The 19,293-nt window shown below is 31.5% G+C and overlaps 1 protein-coding gene across 2 annotated transcripts; it reads right to left on the bottom strand.

The window, feature by feature from the left end:
• Nucleotides 1-9,117: 9,117 nt before the first annotated feature.
• On the bottom strand, nt 9,118-13,352 carry LOC111613783 (dorsal-ventral patterning tolloid-like protein 1). Of its 2 annotated transcripts, XM_023355132.1 has the most exons (12): nt 13,145-13,347; nt 12,990-13,078; nt 12,599-12,722; nt 12,335-12,513; nt 12,054-12,269; nt 11,561-11,776; nt 10,971-11,090; nt 10,745-10,887; nt 10,470-10,668; nt 9,857-9,982; nt 9,629-9,792; nt 9,118-9,409 (listed from the first exon to the last, which is right to left on the bottom strand). In XM_023355132.1, exons 1-12 carry the CDS (start codon nt 13,255-13,257, stop codon nt 9,236-9,238), a joined length of 1,863 nt encoding a protein of 620 aa, XP_023210900.1. In that variant the 5' UTR covers nt 13,258-13,347; the 3' UTR covers nt 9,118-9,235. The 2 variants fall into 2 exon arrangements, with proteins under 2 accessions (XP_023210900.1, XP_023210901.1); XM_023355133.1 differs by lacking the exon at nt 10,971-11,090 and having other exon boundaries at nt 13,145-13,352.
• Nucleotides 13,353-19,293: the final 5,941 nt, after the last annotated feature.

Below are 19,293 nucleotides of genomic sequence, written 5' to 3'. Positions count from 1 at the left end.
AAAAAGGTAGGAAGTGAAATTTCTCGGAAAACTTTGTTTATATGGAAATGATATACTTGCAGAAAGGATGCAATTAGTAGTAATTAGCTTCTTATCGCTCTTACGAGCTATATGTTCATTATAAAATACACGGAAGAATATATTTAGATAAAAATTATTTTAATTGAAAGTTATAGATATATAGTTGACCCTCCTTCACTAATTTTCGAGTGGATACAAATAGATAAACCACTGGTAGTTAGTCGCGGGTTCGCATTATACTTACGGGTTGGCACGTGAGGTTCTCCGGGTTTTCTTCATGTGTTTAACATATAAACAGGAAACAGTTCCCCGTGAAAGTCCTCTCGTAAAACATCACCCTTTGGCGGATTGCCAAAGTGATATGTTTCCTCATACCATTTCTCTAATTCAAATTCATGATAAAATAGGTTTTATCATGAATTTGACTAGTTTTAATTACGCGTTATATTCAATTTTGATAATTAAATAAGAGAACCTCACCTGTAATTTTTCTTTCTCGGGGTTCCACTATAGTGTTCGAAATTGAACAGGTCACTGATGTTTTTATTATTGTCCTCACGAATCCTTTTACATTAGTGACAGAATCCGTGACCTCGGGCATTGGTCAGGCTATTATAATCCTACAATTCTATTATAATTTGAAAGATAAAAATCGTGGCTTATGTGATATTTAATGCCTAGAAAACATCTATGTTTTACGGTTAATTAATTAAGCAGTAAATTTATCTGAGAATAAATAATAATTAAATGATTATTCGTATACAATATGAATTTACATTTAAAATCGAACCGAAAGAATTTTTGCATATAAGCATTTATTTGGCATTTTGGCACGAGAGAACTATTTTAATCTTCTGTTCACGGCATACTTTATGACAAAAATTAAGCAACTTTTGACTTACTGTGTAGATCGATGCCTTTACATTAAAGTTAATGTTTAAATAAAATTAATCAATGTGTGGTTCAACAAATATTTTAAATCCGTTATTGTTTACATTGCTCATGAATCGAGTTTCTTAAGACCTGGGAAACTCGCATATTACATTTAATGGTAGCGACATAAATTACATTATATTTACAATCATTCTGTTAAATTAAATTAATTTAGATCAATTCTGTTAATGTTAGTATCACAGATTTAACTTTTCATACTCTTTGAGACAACCTCATAAAGGTTGAAGGTTGCCTTCAAGACTTAATAGTGTAGTTTCTGTTATTTGATAAGAATTTAATACTAAGGAGTAGCAATCACGACTGTTTTAAACATTCTCCTCCATAAGTTTCTGTGATGTTATACAGTATCAGTACATTCATCTCGATGTAGCATTCGGTGATTTCTGTAAAATTATAATAGATACTTCAATATAACCGTGATAATGTTACGTAAAGTGCAAATTGTTTGCAAAAGCAACCTATATTTTCATCAAGTTGCTCATATGTTTAAATTATTTTACCACGTGTATTCTATTTAATAAACGCTTCATTTATGTTTCCTCGATGTTATGTTTACTCGAGCATTATCGATGTGATAATTGTACATGTTGTGAAAGATTATGTGATGCCATGTCATAAAGTTTCTGAAAAAATCTCCTTAAAGTCTTGAATTTTCTTTGTACTAATACACAAGCGATTACTTACTTATAGACCAAGGAAATTATAAGTCATAAATTTGCAATGAATTTCTGAATCATTTTTATACTCGGGTAAAATGACTGCTCCATGGTCGTCTATGGGAACCATAGAAACCGAGTAATTTATTAAATCGTATAAATAAGTTTACGATATTTCGAATTGCGCAATCGTCCGTAATTTCCTTTAATGGTTCCATTGCAAACAAGTACAAGAAGAAGCAAATTCTTGAAGTTGTTCAAGAAGAAGATTCCTTATTCAATAAAGTTATGAATCAACTGAAATTTAAAGTTTGAAATAAAAGTTTACTGTAATAATTATAAACTTTAAAATTAAGTAATAAAATGCGTTATGAACATTATAATATCATGCTGATATCAACACAGAAGCATGCCAACTTCGGCTTCGAGTGCAATACTAAATGCCAAATTTAAGACGAACATCAGTTTCTCATCTCTAAGAAAGACTTGTTGACGTTATAAATTCGAAATAATAAACGTGTAAGGACGTCGACACCAATTTCCTCAGAGACAGTGTATAACTAAAGTAGTTACACATAAAACTAATTATAGGTTATTTAATTTCAAAACTTAAGTTTGTAGAGTTTCGTGAATTTTGTGAAAAAACTTGTTTCTTAACAGAAAAAATTCTCAACTCAGTAATTAATATAGGAAACAATTAGTTTCCTATATAAATGTTATTACTTCCTTATAAACATGGGCCATTGAACAAACGTCACTTCCTGCATAATTATCGAAGTTACGTTCATTGTGAAATATCACACAGACGTGAGAATATCAGTAAACACTCTTATCGTAACAGGAAGATGTTAATGCATTTATTGGGCTACAATTTGAAAACATTGTAGACCTATAAATTTACACTGTTGTCCGTTATCTGTCTGTCTTTTCTTAATCTCATAAATGGAGTTAGACAGTTGAACGTCCAGGCGACATATATAAACACACGTGGTTGGAAGTCCCCATTAATTACACATGAACTTTCGAGACAAAGCGAAAGTCATGTTATTTCAATTCAAAAGTTTCTTCCTCGAAAGAAATTAATAAATGACCGGCACGATTTACTCGACACTGTTCCAGGGCCCTTACGACGATGCAGCAAATCGCATCCGAAACTTTTGCAACGCAGGACAAGATCGTATCCGAAGACATCTTAAAGTTCTGAATCTAAGGACCTTTGCTGAAAAAAATATGTAAGCATTTTCGACAAAAATAATGGCTTTCCTCTGTAAAATACTTGTCTTTTGCTGCCTCCTTAAACCGCGACTCACATACGCCGTAGACCTTAGAGCTATCCCGACGACAGAAAATAAAATTCTCCCCCAATAGGCGTTCTTACATATTTTAAACTAACTAAATAAAAAAATATTAAAAGTTTTATCCCGATATTGGTAGAATGTAGTAACGTTTATATCCTCTGTGACGTACTGGCATTCGTTACTGTATTATATCAGAAATCTAATACAGCAACTCGTGTTATCATTATAATCTACGTTAATATGCAACGGTATGTACTAATTATCTGACAATTAAAAACAAGATTTAAACGATTAATAATATATATAATATATTTTATTATTTAATTTTAATGTTTTTAAGCATTGATTGTTTCTCTTCATATATTATCTGTTCATCGATATAGATATTTTTCCATTTATAACTTTGTCTCTGATTATAATTACTATTTACTTTAGTACCATGTTTGGTAGAGCAATAGTAACTATAAAAATAGTTATTGCTTTACTATACTACATCCATGATAGTAAAAGAGAGTTAGTATTTGTTTTACTGACAGTCTATATGTGTGTCTTTATCTGCGATTAGCACAGACATAAGTTATGCAACAATAGATCTGTTACAGGCAACGGCGTCTGCAAATTGTAGAAAAATGAAGGACACAAGCTATAAAAGCATCATACATCATTGGACAAGCTTTAAATTATGATTTACCATAAACTGAACGCTTTCACAATGCGACACTGCTGACAATTCGTGCTAAATCGACCTTGAAAACAATACACGTTTCTTGAACACTTCAAATGTACAATATGAATAAACGTTACTTAACACCCTCATAAAATTGAGCAATGTTACCAAAGGGAAATTTTAAAATAGAAATAATTGACATAGATGCATGACATGGTAAAACTTTTTATTTTTAGAAGCATATCTTCTTCCTAGGTTATAAAATGTGTTATTATATGGTGCCAAAATGCCAAATAACGTGTCTCTTTGCAAGAACTTCCTCCATACCATCTTTCCTCCATGCCATAACTTCGTCCATCCATAGCCATGGTGAGAGGAAACGCCTAGAAATTGAACAAACTTACCGACGTCAGTATATCGTCTCAAATTACGATGTATCGTAAAAAACTTACGATCGTCTCAAATTACGAGTAGTTTACTAAGGAAAAGCTAAGAATATTAAGTAATGAAAACATTACTGCATTAATAAAGTGATTTGCTGAAGACAAATCTGAATAAACCGAACTAACTTCATCACACACCAGAAGGAGTCCTGTCAAGCAATCACTGTATACGAGGTAAAATTTTTTGCAAACAAATAAAGAACTTTGCTGGAGAAACAAATTGATTCTTCGAAGTTTCTTATAGATTCTTCGAAAAACGTTTTACAGCTGGAACATATCGTTTCTTTAAATTCAGGAAACCATTCTAAACACACTGCACATCTTTTTAAAATAACTTCATCCCAGTGCAACGTATCACTGTCTTCTGCTTCAACTAAATAAAGACAACATTAATAATTTATTCACGTCTAACATTCTGCATAATTACAAAACTTAATTATCTCAAAACTGCTGCCTGATTCTTATTCCGTGATTATAAAACAAGGCCAAGACCTAAAAGCAGAGCTGAAAAGAAATAAAATATATAACTTTCAAGAAACGATCTTTCATTAAAATATAGCATTATTTAATAATTCTAATTAAAAACTTACTAAACAATTTAAAATCGAAGACCTAAACTCGATTTTAATCAAATTAAAACTCCACTTTCTCTGCTTTTTATAGAGGTACTAGTAGCTCGGGACGCCCCCTAATGAGCTACCTTTGGAAATTTCCATGAGACACGGTTCCTTTGACTATTTGTTTTTATCAATACGCTCTACAGCTCTGTTAAGGTCTCAATCGCATCATACAAATCTAGATTTCTACTTAATAAACATTCTATAAAACTTTAAAATAGTTTAATTTGTTTATTTACCTTCGCTTGTAATCCTGGATTTCAAATGTATCCGCCATTTTTTCAACAAATTTCCCGTGAGTCATTGCGCGACGTTCACTGAGTCAAGGGATGTTGTAAAAGTGCGGCGAAATGTTAATCAAGGCATATAATAAGGCAAGGCAAGGCATATAATAATTATTTATACCAATCCCTGGTATAAATAATAAATTCCTATTACAAATATTTACAAATTTCCATGAGGCACGGTTCCTTTGACTTTTTTGTTCCTATCAGTAAGCTCTACAGTTCAGTTAAAGTCCCAATGGTAAGATTTACCCTCCGAATGGCAACCCTCCAAAATGTAGCCCCTGTGGGCGAACAATAAAGTCAAAGGAACCATGCCCCTACTCGCGACCCTTCGCGAGATATAAGCTCGTGAAAATTCGCCTACGACATTTCCGGTCACGTGACATCGTGGTCAAAAAGGAGCCTACTGAGCGAAAAAAAATTAACGAGCGCTCGTCCACACTCGAGGGGGGGTGGCCGAACCGCTCATTCGCACGGTAAATTCTGGCAAACAGGCGGTCACGTGACCCGTAGAATAATTTTCGGAGGGCTATATTTCGGGAAGGGTTGCGCGTACGGGGATGGTTCATTAGACATTTATTTTTCGCACACAGGGGGGTCGCCATTCCCTTTATTCGGAGGGTAAGTCTTACCGTTCCAATCGCGTCATACGGATCTATATTTCTATCTATTAAACATTCTATAAAACTTTAAAATAGTTTAATTTGTTTATTTACCTTCGCTTGTAAACCACGATTTTACCTTATATTATCTTAACTATTTCAAACCTTATCGTCTTACGTAGTGATTCAAACCTATCTGGTTTTTCGTTACTCGTCCCCTAGTTAACATTACATGCATTCCGTGACAATAATAAATTCCCATTAAAATATAATGAATTATTTATATTGTTATATTGACCAAATAATAATTTATTGGCCAAATGAATAATAATAATTTATATTGTTAATTTAAATAATAATTTATATTGTTAATTTGAATGTTTGAAATATGACATACGATAGGGGCGCCTCTAGTGTCCGTTATCAAACGGTTACGGGACAAACAGACGGACACCCGTTGAATGGGTTATATATATATAGATATATATATATATAGATAGATAGATTATACTCTAAATTTGTAATACTTATGCTGACACATCTGAATTTTATGATGGTAATAAGTAACGTTAATTCATCCTGTAAATTTGAGGTGTCCAAGAAACGTGTATTGTTTTCAAGGCCGACTTAGCATTAATTGTCAGCAGTGTCGCATTGTGAAAGCGTTAAGTTTATGATAAATCATAATTTAAAGCTTGTCGAATGATGTATGATGCTTTTTTTTATAGCTTGTGTTTTCTTTCTACAATTTGCAGTTGCAGTTATTGTAACAGATCTATTGTTATATAACTTATGTCTGTGCTAATCACAGATTAAAACACGCAAAGTATTTGTTTTACTGACAGTGTATAACTCTTTTTACTATCACGAATATAGTATAGTAAAGCAATAACTATTTTTATAGTTACCATTGCTCTACCAAACATGGTACTAAAATAAATAGTAATTACAATCAGAGGCAAAGTTATAAATAAAAAAATATCTATATCGATACAAACAAATACAGAACATAAAAAGATAAACAATGCTTAAAAAGCATTAAAATTAAATAATAAAATGTATTGTCGATATATTATCCATGATTTAAATACCGTTTTCCATTGTTAGATGAATAGAACATATATCAACAAATTAACATGAAATAGAGAAATTACACTAGTTGCCGTATCAGAATTCTGACGTAATACACTAACGAACGTCAGTTCGTCACAAAGGATATATACGTCACTTTGTTAGACGAAGAAAAACTCAGCTACGGTATCACGGGTGGCTTTTGAGCTGATATGATGTCATGGGAGACTTTCTCGATAATCTGACGTTCAACATCGTAAAATATTACTGTAGGTTATTTGAAATAAGACTTTACAGAAATTAGTTTCTAACTAATTTTACTGTAAGACAAAGAATACGAATGCAAAACGAAGAATAACATGCTTTTTTAAATCTACCTGTCTAACTTTATTCACGAAATTAAGGAAAGGCGGACAGGTAATAGATAACAGTGGGAATTTATAGGTCAATAAATGCATTAACATCTTCCTGTTACGATAAGAGTGTTCATTAATGTTGTTACGTTACGTTGAGTAAAGTGTGATATTTCACATTGAAAGTAACTTGGTTAAGTATGCAGGAAGTGACGTTTCTTCAATGGATATGTTTATAAGAGTGTGATAACATTTATAAAGGAAGCAATTAGTTGTAAAAATCAAAGTTATTAATTCCTAACAACGAGCATTATTTCTGTTAAGAAACAAGTTTTATTGACAAAAACCTATAAATAGTACTATGTTCATCGATATTAAGGTTGTTTGAACAATAGCGACTGTAGAAAAAAACGTTAGTTTAGGGTCAAATGCTGGTTGAGAATTAATTTTTAAATAATTTCAATAAAAGTTATAAAAGATCAAGAAAAATGATTTTTTTTTACTTTTTTCGCCCTATAGGCATAAAGAAAGCCACTTATGAAGATTATTATGTGTTCGGACCTTCTCACAGTAGGGCGACCGAGTGTTGCGAGGCGAATTACCACCTGCAAAATTCCTGGGGCTTTTCTCGTGTTTCGGGGTAATTTCACATTTTATTTTTGTTGTATTTCTTATATTGTACCTCATAAAATTCAAATTTCACTCTATCGCTCTTTCTCGCATGTTAGTAAACGTCCACTAACATGGACGTCTACTAGGATTACTAGTAGACTTATTATACGGATGACGTTTCTGATTAGCAAAGACAAGCATCTTTGTCAAAAGTCAAAACAAAATGTCTTTATTTTTATCTGGATTTTAATAATACCATGTTTTTGTCAAGTTTTGCTTATAGAAACAAACTCTGCGTTGGTAATCTTATCAATTTTTTTACACGCTCTTAAATACCATAATTTTGCCTTAAATATGCTTTTTCCCCCTCCTTCTGCTGTTTGCATCTTCCACTTCAGCACAATTTCGGCTGTAGATCATTTAAATTAAAATATTAATTCTTAAATATTAAACAGGTAAATATAACCATATTTCGTTTTGACTTTTATATAAGATCTCTCTTGCTAATCAAAAACTTCACCAATATAATAAGTTTTATTAATAAACAAGGTTAAAGTAGACAATATGTACACAAAAACCTTTTTATTATGAGTATTATTACGAATTGTTAATTTTAAAGCATAGGACAATAAATAATTGCTATGTGTTATTTAAAACTATTATTATCTATTGTCAATATTGAATTAACTTAAGTAATCAGATGAGAATTAATGACAAATGGTATAATGTCATTAAGAACCATAAAAGGTATTGCTAATATAAAGTTGGGTAGAGAAACACAATAGCCTTCGTCTCTGTTTATTGAAGATAATAAAGGTGTGATAAAATCATGTTTTTAGTAAAAAGTTTTTACTCATTGTTATATCTGTTTCATTTTAATTAATAATATTTTAAATAGTTTACAAATTAGGACCCATCAATAGTTAAACGCTTGTCTTCTATTTATTATAGATTCGTTTTTTTTATTTAACTGGATTTACTTCGTATTTTATTGTTGGAGATCTTAAGTATTCGAATATTTTTCTGTGTTCCAGTTGATGCATCATTTCAAATACGGTATCTTATCAAATAAAACCAGGGCATTGATAATTAAAGCATTACTTTATATTATACAAACATAATACATTTCGAAAAGTTGTAAGTATAGTGGTAGTCCATTGTTTTTAGTGAGACTACAATTAAAATCACCGAAAATTGTCAACTAGTTGTAGTCAATGATTCAAAATAAAAGAATCTATAGTAAATTGACATATTATATTATTAAAAAGTATAATTTACAGAGCAATTAATTCATTTTGCTGTTGGGTAACCTGTTAACCTATTGTCCAACAAAATAAATAAAGCATAGCTAAATCTCTATTATTCAAATTAAGTTTAATTAATTTTCTAGTTATTAAACAAAAAGTATAATTTATTTAATATTTAAAAACAACAACAATATTCATGCTGAAATCATTTATTTAGAATATTTCAATTTACAAATGTTTAAGATTGACATAAAGCAAACAAAATTATCATTTTGATTATAGTTTAACAATTAATACTAAAATAACATAAAATAAAAATCATACAGAATAATTATTATTAAAATATTACAAATTGGATACGAGTCTGAAGCTTCTATTTATATTACAATATTACAAGAAAAAATCGCTTAGAGTGGTTCCAGGAGTATTTGAAATCCCGTTTTGTCGGTGTTTTCCTTCGAAATAAATCGGACTTGCACACCAGATGCATGCGATAGTTTAAGACCATAGTTTACTCCCGAACCACAATATACCTTTTTACTATTTTGTGTTTGAACAATTATTTCATCCAAGCAATTATCCTGTTAATTTAAAAGCATTTATTATTAAATATTTGGGTACGTATGGTAAAACAATGCTCGTATTAGAATCATTACAGTAGAATCTATTATCGTTAGCATCGAAACAGTAAATCCATTGCGTACAGTAAAACCATACACCCAATGAACGTTCTAGTTATTGGGCCATGGTCTCATCTATACAGCAAAATCAAAAAAAGTATATTTTATATTAGTTCATACCTTTGATCCATTAATATCCACATTAAAGATGGTCATACGGAAGTTATTTTCGAGAATATCCCAAGTGCACTCTATATTACTTGGATAAGGATTTGGATACGAAGGACTCTCAATCACGATTCTCTCGCCCTTCTGTACGGTTCCTCCACAAGAATTGAGGAATTCTGAAAGGTAAAATATTGTTAAAAGTACTTTCAGAAATTTTTCTGCGCTTAAAAATTTACTTACTTTCGCAGTTGTTTGTACGATTAACCCAAATGCGATCCGGTGAACATTCGCAGCGGTAACTTCCAATTGTATTTACACAAATATCGTTACATCCACCTCGATCTGGCAATTGGCATTCGTCGATATCTGCGAAGTTCTGATATTAGAAAAATGTTATACAATGCTAAATATTTTTGAATATATAATATATATTTTCTAATAGGACATCCTTGCAACTTCCAAACATTCCACTATTTTGAAAATTTAGTTGTTACTTGCTATTGCTGACTTTCTATGTATGAATAAATAACATTAAAAATGTGTAGTAAACAATGTGTTTATTGCACTTGCACCTTCTGCAGTAAGGTTTAGTGCAAATTATTACAAATAGACTTAATTTCTTTTTAGTGGTTGCAGGTGCATAAATACTAAATAAAGACTAGAAACGTGTCTAAAACTACGAATATTGTTTACAACAGAAATATATCAGTAAACTTACACAATTGTCAAATATCTTTTTACTAAATAATATAAAATAAATTTAGCTATTATTTAGCGAATTCTAATTAACAAGGGATATTTCTAATTTGAACTTCCAACTAAAATTAACTCTAGATTTTTAAATTATTTATACCTTCTATAAAATTGGCTGAAAATTTATTTTTCTTATTTCTGTTTTTCGATACGTAAGTGACAGTTAGCTTGTTGTTGGTTGATACGATAACATCGGGCACTTTATTACCACAGACTTTATCCAAGATTACTTTACCGGAATCGATGTCGCCATCAATAACTTCGATGTAGTCAGACTGGCAATTTTCATCGTCATTAATCTGTTAAAAAGAATTCCCTGTTAAATCCTCTTGAATGTACACGTTAGATCGATTTCTAAATGATATTTTCGCTTACGTTAAATGTCTCAAAACTTAAAACGACATGGCCTATGGGAACAGCCAGCACCCATTGACATATGGAATCGTATGGATAAGGATGATCGTAGTTTGGATTTTGCAATCTGCCGTAATCTCCTTCAATGGTTCCGTTGCAAACAACTACAAGTAAAATGATTTATGGTTTTATTAAAAATTGCATTAAACCATTTACAGTGAATTATTAAATCACGTTATACGTCTACCTCTGTACAGTAGAAAGAACTGTTCACTTGCGGAATTTGGGGAAGACTCGTAAGTGATCAAGAGATTGTTTCTTTCAGTTTTATAGTAAGTTCTCTTCTCTCTGATTCCACAAACACGATCTAATATATTAAATAGCATAAAACAACTTAGGTAATAAGTAATGATGAGTAAGATGTTTTAATTTAAATAGCTGTTAGTATTTTACGAGTAAATGTATAAAAACACAAAAGCTAAAATATTTTCACGTTTCCGCCATGTTTAATTATCAGGAAACGGCTGATTGAACAGTGAAGACATTTTAGTTGTTAAATTCTAAAATATCATAATAAAGACTGATATCAGCCTATATGTATACGTGTGGAAAAATCATAGTTTTTTATAACACAAAATTTATATTATACTACAATGTTATTTAAATAATTTGTCTTAATAAGAATTGTATATTAATTAATAAATATAATATTTGGGGTGGTAAAAAGAAGCCTTCTTATAGAATTTTAGACATAAATCTTCTAATCGTGTGAAAAACGTTATTTTCTCGAATATTTAAATGTCATCAAGAATTAAACACTTGTACATATAAAGTTACCTATTACGGGTGATTTGGACGTGTATCCATCTTGAAGTAGCAAGTAGTTGGAGGAACATCCATCGCTTTCGGGTATGTCAACCTTTTCGACATAAAACTCTATAAATTCTCCCGGATCTCTCTTTATAAACCATTGACAAGAGCCTTTATTTGATGTCAGACTGTTTGCAGACATGTCTATTTTATCCATTTTCTTTTTTAGTTTAACGTAACAATCTGTTAATAAAATTAAATTTTAGTCATCTTTGTGAAAATTCTCGCTTGTTATAGGGCATAATGCTTCTTGATACAGCTCAAGTTTGGCTGATTGCACCGACTTGTCACAGCCTTTAGATCAAGTGATGGAACTATTAGACTTTTATATTACATCTACAAAATACAAGGTGGTCGTACAAAGTGAAAAAGTCTGTTCAATCAGCTGAATTTGAGCTACATCACGAGGTAATTTTTACTTTTCCTTTACCAGAATAAATATTAAAAGTAGTATATTTACCTGGGCATTTATACAGTTTATTTGCAGCAGCGATATCTGTTTTACTTAGTTTCATGTTACCTTTCCTTAATGATATACTTTTATTTAACGCTTGCATACTGTCCTTTCCTTCTTTATTAAGTAATGACGGGTAATGCATAATGCTGTCGAAATCGTAGGAAAATCCTAGAGTGTCCGCTTCATCGCTACTTATTTTCCTATATTGATAATACTTTTCTGCAAGGGAAATGTAAATAAAGATAAGCATTCCTCCAACTTTTATGTACCATAAATAAACTTACCTTTTTCTATATTATCATATAAAACTTCGATAAAGTTATCACGATCCGGACGACTTTGTTCGTGATAAAATCCCATTGTGTGCGCCAATTCGTGCAATATCGGAGTGACCCAATTACATTGTTTTTCGTGTAAAATAATGGGTTGTTTTTCGTATAATTTTCCTAATCTCGAGCAGCAACTGAAACCATCAACAAAAAATTGACATTACGTAAAACTTGATCTGTGTCTTGTCGCATGAAAAATGAAAATCGGCAATTTCTTACCCACAGTTACCAACGTCTACAAATGATACGCGAAATTTATGAATGGGTTCTGCCGGCATAAATTTTATACACGTTTTCGATTCCCAAATATCCATTGCGTGTAGGAGAAGTTTTATAAATTTATCTGTAAGATATAAAAAATTAAATATGCATAACGTGAAGTGACATTAACTCAGTTACAACGATTCTTTTCTGTTAGAAAAACGGACGAATCGAACATAGTTTTACTCTCGTTCTTAACTTTACTTAGTCACTCGCGTGTTCTACTACTTACAGAATATCAGGATAATTATTTAATTATATTTATATGATTGTTCTTATACAATAAACAGTTTCATTTATTTAAACTATTTAAATCTGCACTGAAATCGTAAAAATCTTAAAAACTCACCACTGAAATTTGCATTTATTTCGTAAGGTATAACACCATCATCCCAAAGTTTATTAGGATCCGAAGTTGCTACTCTCTTCCAAATTTTTCTAAATGGTTTTAAAAGTTAAAATAAACTAATCAAAACACTTGAAAGATTTGTAGAAAATATTTACCTTTTATGAAAATTCTCAGTATCTTTTTCTTGTGGAATTTTCGAAAGACTCTTTGCGGAAGTCAAAATAATGGACAAAGTCGTGAATACGAATAAACTAATTAATATCTTCATCGTACGATTGAAATGTTCGTTCGTATTCAATCGTTACGAAGAGAAAAGTGTGATATTTGACATTGAAAATTGCTGTCGATAAAAAGGTAGGAAGTGAAATTTCTCGGAAAACTTTGTTTATATGGAAATGATATACTTGCAGAAAGGATGCAATTAGTAGTAATTAGCTTCTTATCGCTCTTACGAGCTATATGTTCATTATAAAATACACGGAAGAATATATTTAGATAAAAATTATTTTAATTGAAAGTTATAGATATATAGTTGACCCTCCTTCACTAATTTTCGAGTGGATACAAATAGATAAACCACTGGTAGTTAGTCGCGGGTTCGCATTATACTTACGGGTTGGCACGTGAGGTTCTCCGGGTTTTCTTCATGTGTTTAACATATAAACAGGAAACAGTTCCCCGTGAAAGTCCTCTCGTAAAACATCACCCTTTGGCGGATTGCCAAAGTGATATGTTTCCTCATACCATTTCTCTAATTCAAATTCATGATAAAATAGGTTTTATCATGAATTTGACTAGTTTTAATTACGCGTTATATTCAATTTTGATAATTAAATAAGAGAACCTCACCTGTAATTTTTCTTTCTCGGGGTTCCACTATAGTGTTCGAAATTGAACAGGTCACTGATGTTTTTATTATTGTCCTCACGAATCCTTTTACATTAGTGACAGAATCCGTGACCTCGGGCATTGGTCAGGCTATTATAATCCTACAATTCTATTATAATTTGAAAGATAAAAATCGTGGCTTATGTGATATTTAATGCCTAGAAAACATCTATGTTTTACGGTTAATTAATTAAGCAGTAAATTTATCTGAGAATAAATAATAATTAAATGATTATTCGTATACAATATGAATTTACATTTAAAATCGAACCGAAAGAATTTTTGCATATAAGCATTTATTTGGCATTTTGGCACGAGAGAACTATTTTAATCTTCGGTTCACGGCATACTTTATGACAAAAATTAAGCAACTTTTGACTTACTGTGTAGATCGATGCCTTTACATTAAAGTTAATGTTTAAATAAAATTAATCAATGTGTGGTTCAACAAATATTTTAAATCCGTTATTGTTTACATTGCTCATGAATCGAGTTTCTTAAGACCTGGGAAACTCGCATATTACATTTAATGGTAGCGACATAAATTACATTATATTTACAATCATTCTGTTAAATTAAATTAATTTAGATCAATTCTGTTAATGTTAGTATCACAGATTTAACTTTTCATACTCTTTGAGACAACCTCATAAAGGTTGAAGGTTGCCTTCAAGACTTAATAGTGTAGTTTCTGTTATTTGATAAGAATTTAATACTAAGGAGTAGCAATCACGACTGTTTTAAACATTCTCCTCCATAAGTTTCTGTGATGTTATACAGTATCAGTACATTCATCTCGATGTAGCATTCGGTGATTTCTGTAAAATTATAATAGATACTTCAATATAACGCTACGGAACCGTGATAATGTTACGTAAAGTGCAAATTGTTTGCAAAAGCAACCTATATTTTCATCAAGTTGCTCATATGTTTAAATTATTTTACCACGTGTATTCTATTTAATAAACGCTTCATTTATGTTTCCTCGATGTTATGTTTACTCGAGCATTATCGATGTGATAATTGTACATGTTGTGAAAGATTATGTGATGCCATGTCATAAAGTTTCTGAAAAAATCTCCTTAAAGTCTTGAATTTTCTTTGTACTAATACACAAGCGATTACTTACTTATAGACCAAGGAAATTATAAGTCATAAATTTGCAATGAATTTCTGAATCATTTTTATACTCGGGTAAAATGACTGCTCCATGGTCGTCTATGGGAACCATAGAAACCGAGTAATTTATTAAATCGTATAAATAAGTTTACGATATTTCGAATTGCGCAATCGTCCGTAATTTCCTTTAATGGTTCCATTGCAAACAAGTACAAGAAGAAGCAAATTCTTGAAGTTGTTCAAGAAGAAGATTCCTTATTCAATAAAGTTATGAATCAACTGAAATTTAAAGTTTGAAATAAAAGTTTACTGTAATAATTATAAACTTTAAAATTAAGTAATAAAATGCGTTATGAACATTATAATATCATGCTGATATCAACACAGAAGCATGCCAACTTCGGCTTCGAGTGCAATACTAAATGCCAAATTTAAGACGAACATCAGTTTCTCATCTCTAAGAAAGACTTGTTGACGTTATAAATTCGAAATAATAAACGTGTAAGGACGTCGACACCAATTTCCTCAGAGACAGTGTATAACTAAAGTAGTTACACATAAAACTAATTATAGGTTATTTAATTTCAAAACTTAAGTTTGTAGAGTTTCGTGAATTTTGTGAAAAAACTTGTTTCTTAACAGAAAAAATTCTCAACTCAGTAATTAATATAGGAAACAATTAGTTTCCTATATAAATGTTATTACTTCCTTATAAACATGGCCATTGAACAAACGTCACTTCCTGCATAATTATCGAAGTTAACGTTCATTGTGAAATATCACACAGACGTGAGAATATCAGTAAACACTCTTATCGTAACAGGAAGATGTTAATGCATTTATTGGGCTACAATTTGAAAACATTGTAGACCTATAAATTTACACTGTTGTCCGTTATCTGTCTGTCTTTTCTTAATCTCATAAATGGAGTTAGACAGTTGAACGTCCAGGCGACATATATAAACACACGTGGTTGGAAGTCCCCATTAATTACACATGAACTTTCGAGACAAAGCGGAAGTCATGTTATTTCAATTCAAAAGTTTCTTCCTCGAAAGAAATTAATAAATGACCGGCACGATTTACTCGACACTGTTCCAGGGCCCTTACGACGATGCAGCAAATCGCATCCGAAACTTTTGCAACGCAGGACAAGATCGTATCCGAAGACATCTTAAAGTTCTGAATCTAAGGACCTTTGCTGAAAAAAATATGTAAGCATTTTCGACAAAAATAATGGCTTTCCTCTGTAAAATACTTGTCTTTTGCTGCCTCCTTAAACCGCGACTCACATACGCCGTAGACCTTAGAGCTATCCCGACGACAGAAAATAAAATTCTCCCCCAATAGGCGTTCTTACATATTTTAAACTAACTAAATAAAAAAATATTAAAAGTTTTATCCCGGTATTGGTAGAATGTAGTAACGTTTATATCCTCTGTGACGTACTGGCATTCGTTACTGTATTATATCAGAAATCTAATACAGCAACTCGTGTTATCATTATAATCTACGTTAATATGCAACGGTATGTACTAATTATCTGACAATTAAAAACAAGATTTAAACGATTAATAATATATATAATATATTTTATTATTTAATTTTAATGTTTTTAAGCATTGATTGTTTCTCTTCATATATTATCTGTTCATCGATATAGATATTTTTCCATTTATAACTTTGTCTCTGATTATAATTACTATTTACTTTAGTACCATGTTTGGTAGAGCAATAGTAACTATAAAAATAGTTATTGCTTTACTATACTACATCCATGATAGTAAAAGAGAGTTAGTATTTGTTTTACTGACAGTCTATATGTGTGTCTTTATCTGCGATTAGCACAGACATAAGTTATGCAACAATAGATCTGTTACAGGCAACGGCGTCTGCAAATTGTAGAAAAATGAAGGACACAAGCTATAAAAGCATCATACATCATTGGACAAGCTTTAAATTATGATTTACCATAAACTGAACGCTTTCACAATGCGACACTGCTGACAATTCGTGCTAAATCGACCTTGAAAACAATACACGTTTCTTGAACACTTCAAATGTACAATATGAATAAACGTTACTTAACACCCTCATAAAATTGAGCAATGTTACCAAAGGGAAATTTTAAAATAGAAATAATTGACATAGATGCATCCCATGGTAAAACTTTTTATTTTTAGAAGCATATCTTCTTCCTAGGTTATAAAATGTGTTATTATATGGTGCCAAAATGCCAAATAACGTGTCTCTTTGCAAGAACTTCCTCCATACCATCTTTCCTCCATGCCATAACTTCGTCCATCCATAGCCATGGTGAGAGGAAACGCCTAGAAATTGAACAAACTTACCGACGTCAGTATATCGTCTCAAATTACGATGTATCGTAAAAAACTTACGATCGTCTCAAATTACGAGTAGTTTACTAAGGAAAAGCTAAGAATATTAAGTAATGAAAACATTACTGCATTAATAAAGTGATTTGCTGAAGACAAATCTGAATAAACCGAACTAACTTCATCACACACCAGAAGGAGTCCTGTCAAGCAATCACTGTATACGAGGTAAAATTTTTTGCAAACAAATAAAGAACTTTGCTGGAGAAACAAATTGATTCTTCGAAGTTTCTTATAGATTCTTCGAAAAACGTTTTACAGCTGGAACATATCGTTTCTTTAAATTCAGGAAACCATTCTAAACACACTGCACATCTTTTTAAAATAACTTCATCCCAGTGCAACGTATCACTGTCTTCTGCTTCAACTAAATAAAGACAACATTAATAATTTATTCACGTCTAACATTCTGCATAATTACAAAACTTAATTATCTCAAAACTGCTGCCTGATTCTTATTCCGTGATTATAAAACAAGGCCAAGACCTAAAAGCAGAGCTGAAAAGAAATAAAATATATAACTTTCAAGAAACGATCTTTCATTAAAATATAGCATTATTTAATAATTCTAATTAAAAACTTACTAAACAATTTAAAATCGAAGACCTAAACTCGATTTTAATCAAATTAAAACTCCACTTTCTCTGCTTTTTATAGAGGTACTAGTAGCTCGGGACGCCCCCTAATGAGCTACCTTTGGAAATTTCCATGAGACACGGTTCCTTTGACTATTTGTTTTTATCAATACGCTCTACAGCTCTGTTAAGGTCTCAATCGCATCATACAAATCTAGATTTCTACTTAATAAACATTCTATAAAACTTTAAAATAGTTTAATTTGTTTATTTACCTTCGCTTGTAATCCTGGATTTCAAATGTATCCGCCATTTTTTCAACAAATTTCCCGTGAGTCATTGCGCGACGTTCACTGAGTCAAGGGATGTTGTAAAAGTGCGGCGAAATGTTAATCAAGGCATATAATAAGGCAAGGCAAGGCATATAATAATTATTTATACCAATCCCTGGTATAAATAATAAATTCCTATTACAAATATTTACAAATTTCCATGAGGCACGGTTCCTTTGACTTTTTTGTTCCTATCAGTAAGCTCTACAGTTCAGTTAAAGTCCCAATGGTAAGATTTACCCTCCGAATGGCAACCCTCCAAAATGTAGCCCCTGTGGGCGAACAATAAAGTCAAAGGAACCATGCCCCTACTCGCGACCCTTCGCGAGATATAAGCTCGTGAAAATTCGCCTACGACATTTCCGGTCACGTGACATCGTGGTCAAAAAGGAGCCTACTGAGCGAAAAAAAATTAACGAGCGCTCGTCCACACTCGAGGGGGGGTGGCCGAACCGCTCATTCGCACGGTAAATTCTGGCAAACAGGCGGTCACGTGACCCGTAGAATAATTTTCGGAGGGCTATATTTCGGGAAGGGTTGCGCGTACGGGGATGGTTCATTAGACATTTATTTTTCGCACACAGGGGGGTCGCCATTCCCTTTATTCGGAGGGTAAGTCTTACCGTTCCAATCGCGTCATACGGATCTATATTTCTATCTATTAAACATTCTATAAAACTTTAAAATAGTTTAATTTGTTTATTTACCTTCGCTTGTAAACCACGATTTTACCTTATATTATCTTAACTATTTCAAACCTTATCGTCTTACGTAGTGATTCAAACCTATCTGGTTTTTCGTTACTCGTCCCCTAGTTAACATTACATGCATTCCGTGACAATAATAAATTCCCATTAAAATATAATGAATTATTTATATTGTTATATTGACCAAATAATAATTTATTGGCCAAATGAATAATAATAATTTATATTGTTAATTTAAATAATAATTTATATTGTTAATTTAAATAATAATTCCAAAAGTTAGCAAA

Source organism: Centruroides sculpturatus, unplaced genomic scaffold, assembly GCF_000671375.1.
Source record: "Centruroides sculpturatus isolate CEXI.00-Female unplaced genomic scaffold, Cexi_2.0 scaffold2006, whole genome shotgun sequence".
Taxonomy (NCBI): Eukaryota; Metazoa; Arthropoda; class Arachnida; order Scorpiones; family Buthidae; genus Centruroides; species Centruroides sculpturatus.
The sequence above is the reverse complement of the archived record's forward strand: the minus strand, read 5'-3'. Positions and strand labels throughout refer to the sequence as shown.

Bases quoted from the DNA above. Each gene is read 5' to 3' on its own strand.
- LOC111613783 (XM_023355132.1), bottom strand. From the start codon at position 13,257: ATGAAGATATTAATTAGTTTATTCGTATTCACGACTTTGTCCATTATT. The intron at 13,079-13,144 runs GTAAATATTTTC...AAAACCATTTAG, and splicing joins ACTGAGAATTTTCATAAAAG to AAAAATTTGGAAGAGAGTAG. The intron at 9,793-9,856 runs GTAAGTAAATTT...TTTACCTTTCAG, and splicing joins TCGTACAAACAACTGCGAAA to AATTCCTCAATTCTTGTGGA.